Genomic DNA, 19631 nt, shown 5'->3' with positions numbered 1-19631 from the left:
TTTGCTTAGACAAAATGCAAAGAGTGTCTCATCAAATTAAAAAATAAATAAAAAGAAAACCAAATGGGTTCCCCTCCCACCCCCTCACTGACAGCACTCATCCTAATTAACAACAGAAATTCAAACGGAGGGCCTGGTTCCTAGTGGGAAGGAAAGGTGCGAGGTGACGGAAGCTGTCCCCTGACCCCATATCAACGTCCCTCTTCGATTCACAAATAGGCTAGTTCCCCCCATTTCCTTTTTTGACTCTTGTGTGCTAGAACTTCTTCTGTTCAGAAGGTTTAATGAGTCCCCATGCATTTTGTAGAAAATCAGTAAAAATGCTATAGCCTGTGAAAATCATAAAACTGGACTTCTTTCCCCAAAACTCAGATGCCCAGGCAGATGGAGCCCACACTCAGACGGAAAAAAAGCAGAGTAGTCTTTGCGCTGTCTGTGGTTTCAGTATTTTCTTTCTTTCTTTCTTTCTTTCTTTCTTTCTTTCTTTCTTTCTTTCTTTCTTTCTTTCTTTCTTTCTTTCTTTCTTTTTTTTAATATATTTTGGCAATTTTCTTTAATTATAAATATTGGAATTCCGTAAAAAAAAGGTAGCTTTGATTGGCTCGTTTAAATTGTATTTACAACCACTGTCCAGCCGGCGCCATGTGTTATACCAAGGTGTAAGATTTTGCGTAGGGATTGTTTCCTTTCAAATGGCCCCGGGAGTCCAGCAGTGACTCTTGGGAGCTGCTCATTTTAGCTGCCTGTCCCAGCTCTGCACCCTCTCGCTGAGGTAAGGTGGCCACGGCCCCTTGTTGCCACGACTGCTGTCCTTCTCTTGTGGAAGAGGTGGAGGAGGAGGCCTCCATAGGGGTGGGCTCAAGGACCGTGGGGCGCTTCAGGGTCCGACTTTTCTGGGGTTCCAAGCACGCTTGTCCTAAACTCAGGTCCCTGCTGGTGCCTGGTGCGCCCCGGTTTAACAAGAAGTCCATTCGTAGGTATGGAGGCAGGTGTATGAGGTCACCTGGAGACAAACACAGAGAGTTAGATGGTTTCTCCAGTTGCTTACCTGGGTAGAACACCTTGGAGACCAACAGTGGAAACTTTAGAGAAAGAGTTCCTGCTGTACTGGGACATTCCTTAAGATACCTCATTAGAGGGAACTTCAGAGAAACACCTGCAATGGTCTTCCGGCTTCTTTCCCATAGTCCACAGGACACTAGTTCTGCATTAGGAGAGCCCGAGACATGAAGCTAACAAGGTCTGGACACCCTTACCAGAAGATCAACGTATACCAGAGGCAATAAGTCTGCTGGATATGAACTGTGAGACCAACCCCTCATGTGACTGAAAGTATGGGTTGCCAGGGGTTGGAGGGCAGAGCCCCAAAGATGCAGAAGAAAAGGACTCCTGGCTCTACTCTTGACCATCTGTGGAGCCGTGTGACCTTAGGCAGCTGTGGATAATAGATGGAGGTGAAAACCACCCAGCACCCAGCCTTCTCCTCAAGGCTTCTCCCGACTCTGCCCTTCATCCCCTCTGTCTTGGCCATGCTGCGGAGGAGATCAGAACAGCTTAGACCACACCTTCCTTTCTCCTTCAAGAGAACTGGCTTTAGGGAAAGGGGGTACTTGATGCTAGCCTCCAACACCCCCACTTGTGGAGGCTTCCTTCCTTCTGGGATTCTCCTATTGTTAACAGACAAGGCCACCCTGGTGGCTTTCTCCTCACAGTCCCTTACTTTTCCATGATGTCTTGTCACCAGGCTACAGTTTTCTGTGGTAAACACTGAAGTCTCTGCTTCTCTCTACTTTATTCTGCTCTTCTAGGTCTGTATCATGATCCCTGCACCCTCCCTTCCTTCTCCTAATCTCCCTTAATTTCCCAGGAAACCCCTTGTGTTTCCTCTAACTTGCCATCCACTTCCTTTTAACTCTGAACTATCTGATGTGACATCTGCAGCTTTCAAGGACAGAAGCCTTCATCCTGGAGGTCACCCTGCCTCCAGTTGTCATTGCTTCAACCCTGGCGAGGCTTGATGCCATTAGCACTCTTCTGCCTCAGCTCTGTGGTCTCTCTCCCAGCTGCCTCTGTGCCTCTGGCTGCCACTCTTCACTCCTCTCCTCTACTGCATCCCATCCGCCTCACACCATGGAACTCTCCTCAGCCTCCTTTGGGGGGTCCAGGTGCTTGTGCCATCACTTATCACTATTTCCCTTTACTGTGATCTCCTGAGTCCTAGGCATGGACTTCGGAAGCTTTGTGTATATAGATACCCACCCCGAATGTAAGATGCTGCAGTTTGCAAATCCAGGCCAGAAAGACCAGTCCTCATGGCCTCTCAGACCCTAAATACCCCATTCTCCTGTATGGCTAACATTGCTTAACGTCGTCAGCATTTTTTTTAGACATCAAAACCTGTTTTTGTTTGTTTGTTTGTCTGATACTTTCCTCTCCTGGTTACTCTGTTTTAATGGTATCTTTTGAATTGTTTTTGTCTACATCTCCACAACCTTGAGTAGAGTTATTAGTCTATCCCACCACCCCCTGCAAATGGCATACTGGGGTGAGCCTCTGAAGGCAGCCATGAGCTGTGACTTGAGCTGGACTCAGCCTGGCATTTAGTTCTCTGCTATCCTGGAAGATGCACTAATCACTCTCTTTAAGTGTGAAGCTACGCTGTGGAAGGGGAAGGGTGAGTCCAGTGTGACTCCCTCCAGGTTCTAAGCTCAGAAGAGAGGGCGGATGGTAGACTGCACTGTGATGTGTATGCTTTCATACATTGGAGACTTGGGCCTCAGGTCTAGTGGAGGGCCTTTGGATAATTGGGGAGGGACCTTGGAAGAGATATAGGTCTCAGCCTCTAACTGGCTTCCTGTGGTAAGAGGGTGACTTTCTTGTCACATTTCCACCATTTGCCCTGGGCCAGCATTATGGTTTTTGTAGGTTAGGCCTTCAACATAGAGTTAAAACAACTCATTTTCTTCATAAATTTAACCTACCTTTGGTATTTTGTTGTATAAACAGAATCAAACAAAAACAAACCTCTGATCATGAAATGCTGTGTTGGGGAAGGATGGCAGGCTAGAGGATGGGCAGACATGCTGAATCTGGAGGGATTGGGCTTCTCCCAAGACATCCCTAGCACAGCTCAGCTTCTCTACCTTTCTGACTAAAAGGGCTGAAAGTTCCTGCTTATTTTGCTTCAAAATATTCCTGGGGCTCCCCAACTTCCTGTAAGTTCAAGGTCCCCATCTAGGTTGTCTACAGCAAGGGTAAACGTGGCACCCCAGAAACTTCTCTGCTTTCTCCTCTGAACAGTCAGCAGGATGTCAGGCACCATAATCTATGGCATAAGGCTTCTAGGGAGAAGTAAACCTAAGCACTGAAAAGCACCTTAGAGGACCATTTCCTCTCCTTAAAATAACACCAGTCTCCTTCCGATTTCCCCAGAATGTGAGGAAGAGTGACCCTATTCTTTGGAAATTTGCCAAATGATTCCTTTGTGTGTCACACTGGCGTGGTGGTGGTGGTACGACGATTACACTCCCTGACTGGCTTCCTCAGGCTGTCTTTGCCCTCTTAAAGACTGAAAAGACTGATGAGGAATTACACGTCTTCATTGAGAGCCACCATGTGTCAGTCACCCGGATGTCCTGGCCAAGCTCTCTGAGATTGGCTTGTGAAATTCGACACACTCTAGTTCAGTGCTGACTTCACACATAAGACCGAGTCCTGTGGGAGCCAAGTCACAAACACTCAGTAAAGTGGCTATGACCCTCTGGTGGAGTGAAGTGACACAGTTTACTATCCTTCTGAACAGGGTTTTGGGTACTTGCTTCATACAGAGGAGACATGTGCAGAGGCTAATGTGAAAAGGACAGGATTTGCTCCTGAAAAAAATATAAGAATTTAACTTTACCAGAGTTAAACAAAGAATTCTCACCTGAAGAACTTCGGATGGCGGAGAAGCATCTTAAAAAATGCTCAACTTCATTAGTCATTAGGGAAATGCAAATCAAAACAACTCTGAGATTTCACCTTACACCAGTCAGAATGGCTAAGATTAAAAATTCAGGGGACAGCAGGTGTTGGAGAGGGTGTGGAGAAAGAGGAACATTCCTCCACTGCTGGTGGGGTTGCAAATTGGTACAACCACTCTGGAAAGCAGTCTGGTGGTTCCTCCGAAAACTGGGCACCTCTCTTCCAGAAGATCCTGCTATACCACTCCTGGGCATATACCCAGAGGATTCCCCACCATGTAATAAGGATACATGCTCTACTATGTTCATAGCAGCCCTATTTATAATTGCCAGATGCTGGAAAGAACCCAGGTATCCCTCAACAGAAGAGTGGATGCAAAAAATGTGGTATATCTACACAATGGAGTACTATTCAGCCATTAGAAACAATGAATTCATGAAATTCTTAGGCAAATGGATGGAGCTAGAAAACATCATACTAAGTGAGGTAACCCAGACTCAAAAGGTGACTCATGGTATGCACTCACTAATAAGTGGATATTAACCTAGAAAACTGGGATACCCCAAACATAATCCATACATCAAATGAGGTACAAGAAGAAAGGAGGAGTGGCCCCTTGTTCTGGAAAGACTCAGTGAAGCAGTATAGGGTAAAACCAGAACGGGGAAGTGGGAAGGGGTGGGTGGGAGGACAGGGGGGGAGAAGGGGGCTTATGGGACTTTCAGGGAGTGGGGGGCTTGAAAAGGGGAAATCATTTGAAATGTAAATAAAAAATATATCGAATAAAAAAATTATAAAAAAAATGAAACCTTATGGTCTTAAATTTTCTTCCTTATAGTAATGGATCTATTCTTCAGCTTCCTCAATCAAAGCTGAAGAATAGCTTTGTTCCTACTAAAACCATTAACAGATATGCCATTTAGAAATGAGACAGATGACTAGGAAGATGGTCCAGTGGAAAAATGTGTTAACGCCCTAACCACAAAGACTGGGGTTTTGATCTCTAGAATCCAGATCATTCATTGTTGGGTGGGCATGACTGTTTGCCTGTAATTCCAGATTACAGATAGAGACAGGCTCTCTGGAGCAAGCTGGATGGCAGCACTAAGGCATACTGGCAAGCTCTGGGGTCAAGTGAGCCATCCTGCCTTAAGGAATAGGGAGGAGAGTGAAGTACACCATGCACACATGCACAAACCACGCATACCTATGCATGCATATAAGTAGGATGGAAAATCATTTTTAATGTGAGGGATGCTTGCTCTATTGATTGATCTATGCATGCTACTGGACCAATTTTGAAATGTGTGAAATCTTATATATCTAGTTCTCTAAAAGTGAATGTTTATTCCAATGGGCAAATTATACTGATTTACTCTTTTATTCAACTGTATGATTATTTTTACCCTAGTGTCCCCAGTGTTTATTCGGGGTTGTTTAAAGGGCCAGGTTAAGATGCTCTGTGACTGCTTCTGAGATCTGACTCCCTCTTGCATGCTTAGGATATTTCTAATGTGCTACAACATACTTGGGCCTTGATCTTCACCCATTCACTCTGCACCCTGGACAGTCATGAACTTTAAAAAGCTTGTAGCATCTCAGTCCCAAGCGGATTCCAGATTGCTCTAATTTGGGGATTGGGCAGATTGAGACAAACATGTTTGAAATGAGATCACCATGCCCCGTGCTGGCAAGATGGCTAAGCAGAGAAAAGCACTTGCCACATTGCCTGGAGGCCTGAATATGATTCCCAGGACCCAGATGGCAGAAGGAAAGAAAGTATTTCCACAAGTAGTTGTGTGACTTCCACACATGCACACTTATGTTCATATAATGAGTATGTAAATAAATAGTTTAAAAACATGCTACCTAAGATTTCTGCCTGCAGCATCAGAGTTCTCTCTTTTGGTATAGTGACCAAAAAGGTTTTTTTGATAGGTTTGTAAAGCACAGATCTTTCATGATGAAACTGGAAAGATCTTCAGAGCTAGGTCTCTTTGCAGGTCAGCAAAGCAGCTCTGATCATCGAATATCTCTTAAGGAACAGGAGTTAACAGGTAAAGCTATATAGAGTTAGGCAGTTGCTCTCATTGGCTTTTTTTTTTTTTTTCAAACGTGGACTGTTCTCTAATCAGTGGTCAGAGCGGCTCTTTCAGCTGAGTGAGTGCATCAAACGGACATGCTTAATAATGCATGTGCTTATGGGGAAGGAAGCGCCGGGGGAAGGCAACACTGAGCTGTGTTTATGGTCAGCATTTCATGTCGATTGAAATCTAAGCCCACATACTAGTTAAATACGGATGGGAAGATGGGATTGTCTGGAAGTCTTTTTAGATCCTACATTCCTCAGATGCCTATACATATCAAAGTCTCCACTAAGATGTTTGCTCTTGGAAGAGAAGAATTCAGGGTAGGAGATGACTACTGGACACTGGCATACTTGCCTGTCCTGCCTCCCTACCTGTCTGTATCATATGGGAGGCATTCATTCTTGACTCCAATGGCTGTTAAGTGCATTCTGGAGGTTGGAAGGACAGTCCAAGCATCACTGGTATAGATCTGGGCTAGGTTCTGGGAATACATGTATGCACTATGGCGGTCTATGGCAAGGCCTCCATTAAGTAGTTCACATGCAAGTTTCATCACAGAACAGCAGTTTAGAGGTAGAGGTCTATCAGAAGAACAAGAGAGCCAATTAGTGGTCCCTGTGGACACAAGCCCAGGACTCTGAGTGTGGCTTCACCCAGAGAAGTGGCCTTTGCAGATGGGATGAAGTTAGGTGACCTGAGAAATGATCATTTGGATTTAATATGGGCTTTAAATCCGGTGACCCGTGTCTCGGAGAGCCAGGCAGAGGAATGTGGGTGGTGCAGAGACACAGCGGGAGAGCCATGAGGGGATGGAAGCCGAGCCAGAGAGGTGCGGCCGTGAGCCCAGGGGTAACCTGGAGTCAGCAGAGCTGGGGTTGGCCATGAATGTGCTCTTACCTAGAGCCCTCAGAGGGACATGTGTCAGCTGGTGTCTTGACTTTGAACTTCTGGTCTCTAGAACTGCGAGAGAATAAATCTGTTTTAAGCTCCCAAGTTTGTGGTGACTTGTCACAGCAAGCCCGGGAAACTGATACCGATTCTTATTGTCTGTGATGGGCTTAGGTCTCCCCATCAGCAGACACACCCCCTCCTTTCCCATTGGTCATATCAGCCTCCACCAGCCTAGGGAAGAGAAAAGGTTGAAGAAGCTACAGAAAGTTCTTGATAATGTTGGGAGCCTGGAGAAGCCCAGCTGACGCTGGCGCTGGTGCCATCTGCCATCCCTCCTTCCTTCTCTGCCAAACCGGAGCCACGGCCCCTTGTCTGCTCTCTTACCCTTCAGAAGCAGACCCTGTTGATCTGGCCCCAGAGGCAACCCAGATCCTGGCAGGGAGGGCTCACTGGATCTGGCTTCCTGCAGCTCCTCTAATTCCACAGAGGAAATACACCCCAGGCTGGCCAGCCAGGATCCTCTGTGTTGCCACTACTTGAAAGCACCATCAGTCAGCAATGCAAGAGCCCTTTTGCTATGAACTCCATATATGTACCTGGATTATATACCAGGGTGGTACCTTTGGCAGGTACGTCTACCCTGAGCATCCTGAGTGTGGGATCTGGTGCTGCACAAACCTTAGAATCAAAGCGCAGTCCTCACACTGTCTGCAGAGAGCAGGCTGCAGTCTGCAACATGGCTTTGGAGTGAGCGGTATTAGTCATTTAGGGGGAGAGATCAGGAAAGCGGAAAAATACCCGTGAAGAGGTGAAGAGGACCTGCATCCCATTCCTTATCCTCCATCTCCTTTGTCTCTGCTTACCCAACTGCTTGCATTTCTAGCTTATTCCTAAGTTTCCTCAACCCAGTGAATACCTCCTTCCCAAGCCAAACAGGAACACAGGCTTGATGGCAGAGGCTTACTGGAGTCCCAGCTGGGCCTTTGAAACACAACCCACTATCAACTCAGGCAACTTTGAAGTACATATCTGCACACCCATCAAGACCCTCTGCTCTCTGCTCTTGGAGTCCACACCTCTGTGCCAGCAAAGCAGCCGGACAGTAGGAAGCTGAGGCAGAGGAAAAGATGCTAAGCATATGGTAGTGTGTGAGACTGGGCTGGGTGGGATAGGGTGTGGTGAGAGCAGGCCTGCCTTCACCACATGAGAGACAGCCAAAGGAGTGGAGGAACAGTAGAAAACTGAGATCACAGAGAAGGATACATGCAGGAAGATGGAGGCAGAAGACAAGAAGAGGAAACACAGTCATAGAGAGACATAGAGAGAAGTAAAGATGGGATAGAGAAAAGCTGTGGAGAAGACAAGCCTCTTGTGACTCACCAGAAGTCAGGGAGGTGAGTGTGATAGACCCGTGCACTACACTCGAGGAATACACCCTTCTCAGCTTCAAACATATTGTGCAACCCGCTGAAATGATGATATACACTTGTTCTAGGCATTCTTTCTTACATATTTCCCCCTGGGCCTTGCTACAGATGACAAATGGCACCCACCAGTGCCCCGTCCAGGAGGAGCCCAGCCTTGGATTTGACTCATGCCTCAAGGGATGAAGGTGATTTAGCTATTAACTCAGTACTGTGTGCTATTTTCTGATACAATGTTTCATTTCTCATCCCCTGCCGCAGCCCTCTGGGGACCTTCAGTGACAGTAATGTTTCTGAAAGTCCAGATTAAGTAAGCTGGCATCGATTTCTCCCCTTCTCCTAACTAGCCAACATACAGATGTAATTACTGCCTTCCTGACCCCTACTAGACACAAATCCTGCCACTACAGCCTCTCATCCGTCAGCACCTAAGGCTCAGAGCTTGTCATCCTCCACCAAGGAAGGGGACAGTCAGGACAGCCCTGTCTGTCCTGATGGTGTGCAAGCTGCTCTGTGTAAATGTTGCCTCCTGTTAGCTAAAAACTTCTTAAACTTTCTCAATGTATTCAGACTCATGTACAAAGCCTGGTGTCATTTCTGGAATGGAGAGGGCAAAATCCATCAGAATGCTTACAGAAATCTTAGAGGAGTCAAGTCTACCTACCTTGTCCCTGTCCCCTGACCCCATGACCAATTTTTACACACCACACAAATCAGACGTCTCTGGTCTTGGCCAGTTACGAGGTTGACCTCACCAATGAGGATATATGACATTATTATTATGGGAGGGAGGGGTAGGGAGGTATGCTACTAGTATCTACGGGTAGAGGGTAGGGAGTGATCAGGACCCCCAGTAACACAGATAACTACCCTGCCTCAAGTATTGATGCTATTGCTGTTAGGAGCTCTCAGTCTGAATGGTGAAAGTTGACACAACTGTAAGCAGGCTCTTCTTACCTTCTGGTTCTACATGGGACATACTGAACTCAACCTGTGTAGGGCACTATTGTTTACAACATACCAGCCCATGGGAGCCTGACCTTCCTGGAAGACCATGGGATGATGGGTCATTCATACAGTGGTCAGAGCCAAAGACCAGGTGTTTTTTTCCCAGTGACACTGGTGAGGTGGCTGCTGAGTGAACTGGAAGGGTCAAGATCTGCAAGTTCACACTCATCTCTCCTCTGCTTCCAAACAGCTCTGGGATATCCCCCCACCCCTGCCCTAAGTGCCACAGTCACATGCAGGGGCACTGAAAATATCTTAAGGTTTTCAGCCTGATAGAATCTTATGTACTAATCAGTCTCACCTGTAACATGGTTAAAGTATATCTGCTCTGGAAATTGTAGGGTTAGTGTGTTCTGTGGAAGAATTAACTTCATGCACTTTAAGGGCTGGGCATCATGGCTATATTGTGCTCTGAAGCTGCCTTTCCTTTTTCTTCTGCCAAACCTTGTTATCCAGGAACCAGGAAGCTACATAAACACTGTCCCAAATTCATGGAAAAGCTAAGTGTACCACAGTTCTCAGGGGACACAAATTGCCTCCTGGGAGACATAAAAGACATCTTTCATCAATTTCTAACAAGGCTTTGATGTCTGCGCTTGGATGTGGCTGGATATTGATGCAGAACTAAGCAGCAGAGGGCATTTAGACCTCGAGTTCTAACAACTTCGGTGATGACTGTGGAGATGAGCCTTGCAACATTGCAGTTAAGGAGATTGTGATGGAAGGCCTCTGTGGACTCTGCTCTCAGCTTGGGCAGATGGGATCTAACACATTCTTAGTTTAATATTAATGTCACACCATGGTAATAAAAAACCTTGTAAACCAATCTCTCTGTAAATGAGTCTTCACTCCCAAACAGCAACGAGGAAAAGTTCTAAATAAATAATGTGACATTAATATCAGAGGGCCCAGAGTTTGGGCTCAGTTACTGTTCTTGGCTTGCGGTTTGGAGTCTTCATGCATTTTTAAGAGTACATTGATATTGTGATCTTCCTACTTGCTGATGAACTTTTAAAAACTACACTGAGGTATGGGGTAAGACTTTGAGCTGGTCACAGTTCAACAGTCTTCAATAGCAAAGTAGCCTATATTGGGATCAGAAACTCTTCTTTGGACTCAAGGCAGCCGAGAGCTCACGAGCAAGGGTACTGGGTTACCTACTGAGAACACTGGGAAGGGAAGTAGGTTCTAAGACAGACCTACCTTTCCCAAGAGGACCTCTCAGGAAGCATATACTGGCAGCTGACTCAAGTGGAAGTCTGGGCTAGGGGCTTGTACTTGATCAGTGCTATAAAGCACTTTAACAGTCTCCACTTTCAACCACAGCAAACAAGATGGCAGACCTAGGACCACCACTCATCAGGAGCTGAGTTAAAGTGGAACTGAACTCAGGGTTTTAAGGGGCCAAAGGTTGGAGAGTAGAGAGCCAAGGGAAAATCAAGGGAAAATCATGGGAAAGATGAGGGATTGATTCTTCAGTGTCTTGCCAGATTCTATCTCAAGAGCAGAAGGGAGCCATGGAAAGGCTTAATGGCTACATTTCTTGAAATTATGTCTTTTTTTTTTTCCAGCTGGGCATCTGAGATGTATTACAATATGATATTGGAAGAACCATGTTAAAAGGTAGTATTCTCCTTTCTTGTCTCTACAGAATATTCTGTAGACTTTTATGATGCTGGATATGTGTACACACACACACACACTCACGCACAGTGTGTGCATAGGCATGCCTGTCTTTATAGTAGAGTTTTGTCCAATTTCCTAGATATTTTTAAAAGATTTATCTGTGGTATTTTTCAGGATCCCTTCTTTGCAGCCCCTATTATGACATATTATTCAGATAAACCAATGAGATCCTGAGAGGTATTAGTTAAATATATTAATACTTCATGAGTTGGGATAATACTCAATATCTTTCTATATTAAAGAGAGTCAGTCAACAGTAGTTGTTTACATATATGCATTCTGATGGGGTTTATGGTGAGTTTTAAGTCATCATATTGAGCTTTTTTTGCTTGTCTTCTGTGGCAAAGGACTCTGGAAGCTGCCTCTGGTTACTCACAGGGACACAGGTATCCTTTTTGTTCTTTATATCATTGGTCCATCAGGGCAAGGTTTTGAGACTTAACACCTCCCAAAAGACTGATACAGCTTTCAGCTCTCCAACAACTAGAACCTAACCCCAGTAAATCATTCAAGAAAGCATCAAGCTGCCCACTGGGCATAGGAAGCCAAAGAAAATGCAGTTGTAGCCAAGAGTACATATGTAGAGGGAGGGCATGACTAATAGCCCAAGCAACAGGAATGGCTACATATATGTTGCAGAGCACTTAGCAATGTTAGAGTCTCAGGGACAGAAGGCTGCTCTCGACAGCAGGGACAGGACAGTAGAGGGGGTGGCTGCTGAAAACCTAGGAATGTAGATACTCAACTTTTGTCTCAAGAAAAATGGAGTAGCTGGTTATTTTTCTGTCATCTTGACACAAACTAGAATAACCTGAGGGGAGGAACTGGAGGAAGGGCTTCCATCAGACTGGCCCATAGGGACGTGTCTGTGGTACTGTTTTGATTAATAATTGGTGTGGGAGGGTCCAGCCCCCTGAGGGCAGTGTTGCCCATGGGCAGATGGTCTTGGGTGGTAAAAGCAAGCAAGCAAGCTAAGCAGTGATGGAGAGTAAGGAAGTCAGCAGTGTTTCTCTGTGGTACTTGCCTCTTCTGACTGAATTCCTGGCCTGACTTCCCTCACTATATTGGGACGTGTACATGCAATAAACTGTTTCTTCCCCCAGTATCTTTTGGTCATGGGTCTTTATCACAATAGAAAGCAAAGTAGGTCATATACTTGGAATTCTAAGAATAGCAACATTGAGAAGACGTCTTTCCAGTATTGAGCACACTGAGGGACTATTCCCTGAGAACAGACTAGAATCCTAGGGAAATCTATAAGAAGCCAAGCTGCAACTATCTGTCAGGGAGATCTGGTTTCTAGGAAAGAGCAGGGATGAGCACATTGCTCTATTATAAACTGCAGAGGCTCAGTCTCCTAGCCTGGCTCCTAAACTGCCATCCCTGTGCGCATGTGGATGTTTGCCTGTGTTCAGTGGGTCAGATGGATCCCTTGACCCACACTGTAGCCCCCAAGATCCCTCCAACCTTTATTTGGACCTTTATTTGGTCTGCTTTTGGACCATAGTCACACAGGGTCTTCCCTATGCTCTTTTCTCGTATAATTTACAACTCATTGCTTCTGTGAGACTTCTCTAACCATCTTTGCCAAGATACCCACTGCTAGATTACACCCCGTACCTAAGCTACTTCCCTTTCGGCAAGCACTTAGCATGACCTAAAGCTTAGGCTTTGGCTCATGCAATCACATCATTATAGCTTCTTATAAGATAGGGGTCTTTCTGAGTCTGTCTCATATCATATTCTCAGCTTCCAAGACATTCAGCAGATACCCAATAAATAATTCATAGAACAGAAGCAATAAAGCTCATTCTAGTAACTGCCTTAAGATGTACAGGGCCTAAAAATTCAAAATCACTAAAATCTAAAGTCAAGCTGGAACGAAAGAGTCAGAGGTCTCCCAGTAAAGTAGTGCCTAGACACACACACACACACACACACACATACACACACACACACTGCTCTTCACCCTCTCTTATAGCTGAAACTCATACATTTAGGAGAGGGCAACAAAACAAGATGAAGGAATCCTAAATTACAGTCCAACAACTGCATCCAATAGCTGGTTATCTGGTGGACGCTCTAGATAGTAGCTATTAGATGGGCAAACCATTGACCAGGTAGGACCTCAAAGCCATCTTTGGTGGAGTGCTGGAATGGATGGATGTATTTAAAGCCATGTTATAGAGTACAGGTGCAGATACCTTAGGGTCCTTGCTTTCCCTGAGGCTGCTGGGCCAGCGATGAAGGGAGCCTGGGCCATGAGTTGATTTGTCAAGCCCTCTGTGTCATGGCTCAGGTGTACAGGACGAACATCACAACTAAGTGAGAAGCTTTGCCCAGAGAGCAACAGAAAGTGGCTTAGGATACTCACAAAACTAAGACGGGGGCTCTATAATCAAGGAGACAGATCCTCGAACATTCCAGCAATTTCTCATAGGAATATAGTTTGAACTTCTTTGTGTTTTCTAAGTTGTGAATAGCTAGCCCTGACTGAAGAAAGTAAGCACATCCTAGTAATAAAGTGTACATATCTTAAAAATTCAAGCCAGACATTATTATTAAAATGTAAAGCTAGACTCTGACTCATGAGGGATTATCCTCTATCTGGAAGTGATCTGTTTGGATTTGCCAAGGGCAAGAGGGAAAATACGTCATTTTTTTTTTTTCTTAAAAGCATGTTGGCATAAACTTGAATGTCCTTTTGTATTTGATTATATCTGACTAATTACTTCTGGCAATTAAGATATTAACCAATTGCTCAATCTTGTCATGAACACAACATTGAATATGAAGACATATTCAATAATGTCTATGCACTACACACAGGCATAGCACTATGTGTCGATTCCAACTGTGTTAATTAATTTAAAACTATTTCTTGAACACTGCCTGGGTGCCTATGAGATATCTATAGACCCTGGGAGAGAAAGATAAACATATCCAAGACCTCTCTCTTCTATCTAGACATGCATATGACTTGATCCCCATTTGTAGGGAATTTGAAAGTTTGGAATCCAAATCGTTGGTACTGCAGACAGGCAAAGTAAAGAGATAAGGCAATAAAATGAAGAGCTGGTGGAGAAGAAAAAGCTATGCAGACAAAGGTAAAGCTGTGCTCAGAAGCAGAAGATATCATTCCTCATCCAGAACTCAGAGGCGCACAGGGGAAGGGTTAGGGTTAGGGTTAGGGTTAGGTGGGTCAGTTAAAGTCAAAGAGCTGCTGGCTTGAAGGAGGTAAGCGCAGTAAGAGACTGTGGGCAGCCTTCTGCTTTGCATGTCTTCCACTTGACAAGGATGCAGACATTTTGGTGCATCCCTGTCACAGCTGCTCCTCAGTGACCCGCATAATCCTCACAGCATGATATTAAAATAGAGAAGACCTTTGGAGTGGGATGTGGGTTTTTACGGCCAGATTCTGGTACCGGAGCTGCGACAGACTCTCCTTCATTAGCTTGGACATTATGTATGTGCTTGGTGCATTTAGGGCTGACTGATGTCACTGCTGCCTGACCTTATGGCCTTCAATTTTCTGACCCAAATCAGAAAGGTTAATCTGGTCTCACTGTCACCTAGGACCATAATTCCATCAGGAAATCCTCTGTGCTGTATTTGATCTACCTGTTCTACGTCTTCAGACCTGTTCTCACGCCAGACCTGGGATCCTGCAGAACCAGTTCTGTGCCTCAGATCATTAATATATTAATAATAGATAGTTCTTAAGATAACTAATGCAGAACACCTGAAGGATTGAGATGGAATAACAGAAAGCTTCCCAGAGGATGAAATCTCTCTCTAAAGATCCAATAAAAATCCAGTCCTGTGGCTTAGACAAAAAGTTTGTGGACATCAGAACTCACATTGACTGAAGAAATTATTCATATCTAAAGTTATAAAAATCACTTAACCTTAAATGATGCATTAAGATGACAGGCACTTTGTGGCGATGTCTGGCATGCCCTTAGGTAGCAATGTCACAAACAAAGTATAAACTTTAAATAAAAGAAATTCTTGACCCAGTCATACAGACGGCATACCATCAGAGAGAAAGGTCAGGCCTTTAATGACTTATAGGGCAGTCATGCTACCAGGAAGCATTTTCTATGGCTCAAATCACACCCGAAGGAGAAGTGGTGGTATGGTCTCTTATAGGAGAGCAGAGAGTAGTTAAACAGGCTGTGTAGATGGAATGGGTGCTTTCAGGACTTTGATGGCCACCAAGATAGGAAGAAGCCCCCAGAGGCATGTGTGGAGCTTCCTATACTCCGGGGATTCTAACAGCTATCTGGAGGCCTGCTGGTACCCCAGAATACTCTCTCTCTTTCCTGCTTCTCTGCATTTGGCAGTGTGCTCATGTACAAACCCAGAGCAATGCTATGGCAGCATCATGCCCAACTGCAGTTGCCAGGAGGTGCCCAGTGGCTCATGCCGCCTCCTGCTGCTTTTGTCACCTCTAGGATGAGCAAGGTCCAAAAACCATTATCATATCTGATCTTCATTTGCCTTTTAATGAACAAAACACATGAATGAACACACACACAGGGGCGACAGCAGCCTAAGCTCTCCCCTGCAGAGGCAGACAGAGTGAAAATGGAAGTTAGGACTCCTCCTTATTGTAGCTGCTACAACTTTCAAGTCCATCTGGGAGATTGCTTGCTGGAAGGTAATTCTCATTTTACATATTTTATGCATTTATTAGGGCCTTATTTCAGTTTTGTCCTATGTCATAAGACTCAACATAGGGAACATAATTTAAAGAGAGATGTATATATATTTTTTGAAATAGTTCCAGTGCCGTGGCTCAGGAAAAATGGCGTCATGCTGAGTGTGTATCTTTGGCTGGTCTATGAAGGAAAGGATATGGGGCAGCCTTTACAGATGGGAAAACAAAACAAAACAAAAAAAGGTGTTTCCTTACGCTAGCATCCCACTGGCCCGGTGGATTCAGTCTGAGCTTTGCTTCAGTTGTGCTGGACATGGTTTGTCAGTCTGACAGCCAACATGTAATAACTGAGTTTCTACAGAAAACTCTTCATTGGACACAAGGCCCAACCAGGGCCTTCTCCATATCTGTGGTCATGTGGGTGTATCCAGGTCCTTTTCTTTTAGCTTAGACCTTGGATATGCCAGCACTTTGAAAGACTAGACCTTTGACTCCTGGGCTTTGTCTATCCTCTCTTATCAAGCGTAAAGTTTTAGCTCTCACTCGTAAGCCCAGAGTATCCACATGAGGTGAAGCTGAAGTGGCATTAGTCCTTGACTACGTTTTCCAGTTTCTGTCATCTTCAATGAGTACCTTGGTAAAGGAGGTCCCTAGTACTGACTCCTGCTAAGACTCATCCCTTTTCAAAAGCCCCCAATGAAACAGTCTTTAAAACACAGCTCTTGACCATTGACTCTTCTCATCAATCAGAGAGATATCTTTCTTTCAACCCTGAGCTCCCTGGGCTCTGCCTGGATGCCACACCATGGTGTAAAAGATGTTGTCAGTGCTAGGGTTGGGGATGGCTGAGTGTGTATCCAAGGCCACCTGTGCTGGAAACTTGGTTTTTAGAGTGCTAATGCTGGGAGGTGGTGGGATCATAAGAAGTGGTAGGTCATGGGATCCTGCCCTTGATGAGGCTTCAGGTGGTTCTGCATTAGTTACCTTAAGAACTATCTATTTTGAGAGTCTTTTCACATATGGTAACTTCTTGTCTCACTGTGTGGCCTTTTTGTACATGTATACCACCCCCCAAATGCCATTTACTGTGAGGGCCTCACTTCATAGTAATTGATGTTAGCACCATGCCACCAGACCTCCGGAACTATGAGCTGAATAAATCCCCTTTCCTAACAAAGGGGATTCTAAAAATCTAGAAAGATTGATTATAGTGATGGTAAACTGACTCAGTTTCCCACCAACCTTAAGGACATGGCTGTTTCCACTGTCTGTCATTTAGAATGCTTGAACTTAGAATTAACCCACCACGTTAGGAGGATGCTCAGGCCACTTTCTGGAATGAGTCACATGGAAGATATGGTTGGAAGAGACTTGGCAGTTGAGTTAGCCATTTTTTGGAACAGATCCCACAGTTATTGCCTGCTTTCCTCACTAGACTCTGACCTGATCTCAGATTCATAAATAAAATAAATGGACATTGCTGTTTTTGGCAAATAATTGTTGCAGTGATTTGTTCTGCAGCAACTAGTCAGTAAGCAGAATACCCACCCAGTGTCGTAACTGAGTGTGGGTCACGGTAGATAGATGTTCTAAGCAACGGTCCTCACCTGGCCGGTGGGCCTTTGGAACCGCCATGTTCACCACTCGTCCTCCATCCTGAGGTTTGGGGGGGGACGCAGTGAATCTGCAGATCCCCGATTCTGAAGGGGTACTGGAGGTCAGACTGTCCGTGTACTCGTTTGTCCCTGCCGTCAACTGCTCGGAGGACGTGTCAGATATGAAGCACTCTGTGATGGTGAACTTGGCATGCCTCAGCTGCTCTTCCATCTTGGCGTGCTCATAAGCCCTGGCTAGTTCTTCATAGGTAGAGGAGGCACTTTCTGTGGAGACCATGCTGCTCCTTGCTCGGTCTGTATCAAGGGGGAGAGAAAAGAGAGGCAGCGGTGAGTTGGTAGCCTATGTTTGGACCAACTGGATGGATGATTTTCCTGGTTTGTGGCTGTAATCTGCAGGCAGATACATTGTATCAACAAAGTTCAGGGACTGCACATCAAGACCAGTTACTGCAGTCAGATGTCTCAGCCCTGGGTATTTTTATAAATAAGCTAAGCAAAACCTTCCCCTCAAACAATTTGGCTTTTGGCAGGGATACTTGGGAGGCAGTGTCAATGCTGCAGCACCCTTTTCTGCTCCAACCAGCAAACACATCTACACTGCAGAGGCTCTGTAATTGGCATAAACATCCAAGCTTTGAAGTTCAGCTCCATGAGCGTCAACTTTGGAAGGAAGATGTGGTGATCTTTAGAAGACGACAGGCTGGAGAGATGGCCCAGTCAGTAAAGAGTCTGTTGTGCAAGGATGAGGATCTGTGTTTGATCTCCTGCACCCATGCTAAAAACTGGTATAGGAGGGGCAAGAGAATCCCTGGGGCTTGCTGGTGAATCAGTTTAGCTGAAATAGTGAGTTCCAGGTTCAGTGAGGGGACCTGCCTCAAAAAATAAGATGTGGGTGATTGTAAAAGATACTTGATGTCAACTTCTGGCCTCTATGTGTACAATTGAATGGGTATGTTCAAGTGCCCACACGTATGCATGCCCCCCACCACACAAATATACACACAGCACACACATACACACATACACCACTTACAAACACATACCACATATACACCACACACATACACAAACCACACACAAACACACACCACACATACATACACATACCACATATACACCACACACATACACAAACCACACACAAACACACACCACACATACATACACATACCACATATACACCACACACATACACAAACCACACACAAACACACACCACACATACATACACATACATACATACCATATACACACCATACACATACCACACATATACCACACACATACATATACACATCCCACACATACATATTACACACACACACCACACACACCACACACACCGCACATATACCACTCACACACCACACACACACACACACACACACATCATATACACATTACACATACCACATACACACCACACACACACACCACACACACTGAAGATTGACATTTTCATGAGGCAGAACAGTTCCTGATCTCTAGGATTCATCCTTTGCTGTTACCAGTCTTTATGGGAACTAGAAAATAGGACAAAAACCAGTGCAAACAGGCCTTACAACAAGGCCATGTCACCTCAGTCAAAGGCGTCTCTATCTTTCAAATCTACAGAAAAGTTTTGAAGTCACCTCTGAGAACCTTCTAAGAGAAATAACAGACATAAAAATAAATCCCCACAGTGACATGACACCTTTGGAGCCCTGTTTTTGAAGTGTGTTGTGAAGAGTTAAAAAAAAGGTGAGTATTAAATTTTTCTATAGCTATTAGATTCAGATATAGCTTTTCAGAGTTTAGAGGAGGTCATGCTTAGAAATGAAGTCTTGGTGGTTGGCACCATCAACCTGATGGCTTGTTTATCTTGTAATCAACCTGATTAATTGCCAGAAGGATCAGCCTGTGTTCCCTATAGGGGTGCTGTGACCTTGCTGTGGAAGGATGTAGAGTTCAAGCTTAGCCCTGGGGGTGGGAGTGGGTCAGACGCCCTCGGAGCACAATCGGCAATTACTGCCATTGAGTGGGTGCGATGTAAAAGTGCTGCTTTCTCTCTGCTGGGTAGGAACTACGAGGGAGAGCAGAATGGGTGGGAGATTCGAGACGCCTGCAAAAGAGAGAGCTACACTTCGGCTCGTCCTGCAGAACTCAGGAAGGCCTTGCACATGGGGAAGTGGGGAAGGCTGAACACTTGGCCTGGGAACTGGCAGAGAAATGGTTGTCATTTGAAAGTGACCTTCATGAGAGAAGTTAGGCGGGAGGAAAGGAAGGTTTCACGGGCTTCCCTCTCACGGAG

The 19631-nt window shown here is 45.1% G+C and overlaps 1 protein-coding gene across 1 annotated transcript in view; it reads right to left on the bottom strand.

Annotated features, from left to right (window-relative positions):
* Positions 1-647: 647 nt before the first annotated feature.
* Positions 648-19631, bottom strand: part of Dscam (DS cell adhesion molecule) — a 690093-nt gene continuing 671109 nt past the window's right edge. Inside the window, exons 34-35 of the mRNA XM_052159081.1 lie at positions 17333-17635; positions 648-1003 (exon numbers count right to left, since the gene is read on the bottom strand). Coding sequence (XP_052015041.1) covers positions 648-1003; positions 17333-17635 — 659 coding nt within the window. The remainder of the gene's footprint in view (positions 1004-17332; positions 17636-19631) is intronic.

This window comes from Apodemus sylvaticus, chromosome 15 (assembly GCF_947179515.1).
Source record: "Apodemus sylvaticus chromosome 15, mApoSyl1.1, whole genome shotgun sequence".
NCBI classification, from domain to species: domain Eukaryota; kingdom Metazoa; phylum Chordata; class Mammalia; order Rodentia; family Muridae; genus Apodemus; species Apodemus sylvaticus.
Note: the sequence above shows the minus strand (reverse complement) of the source record. Positions and strands in the feature narration are given on the sequence as shown.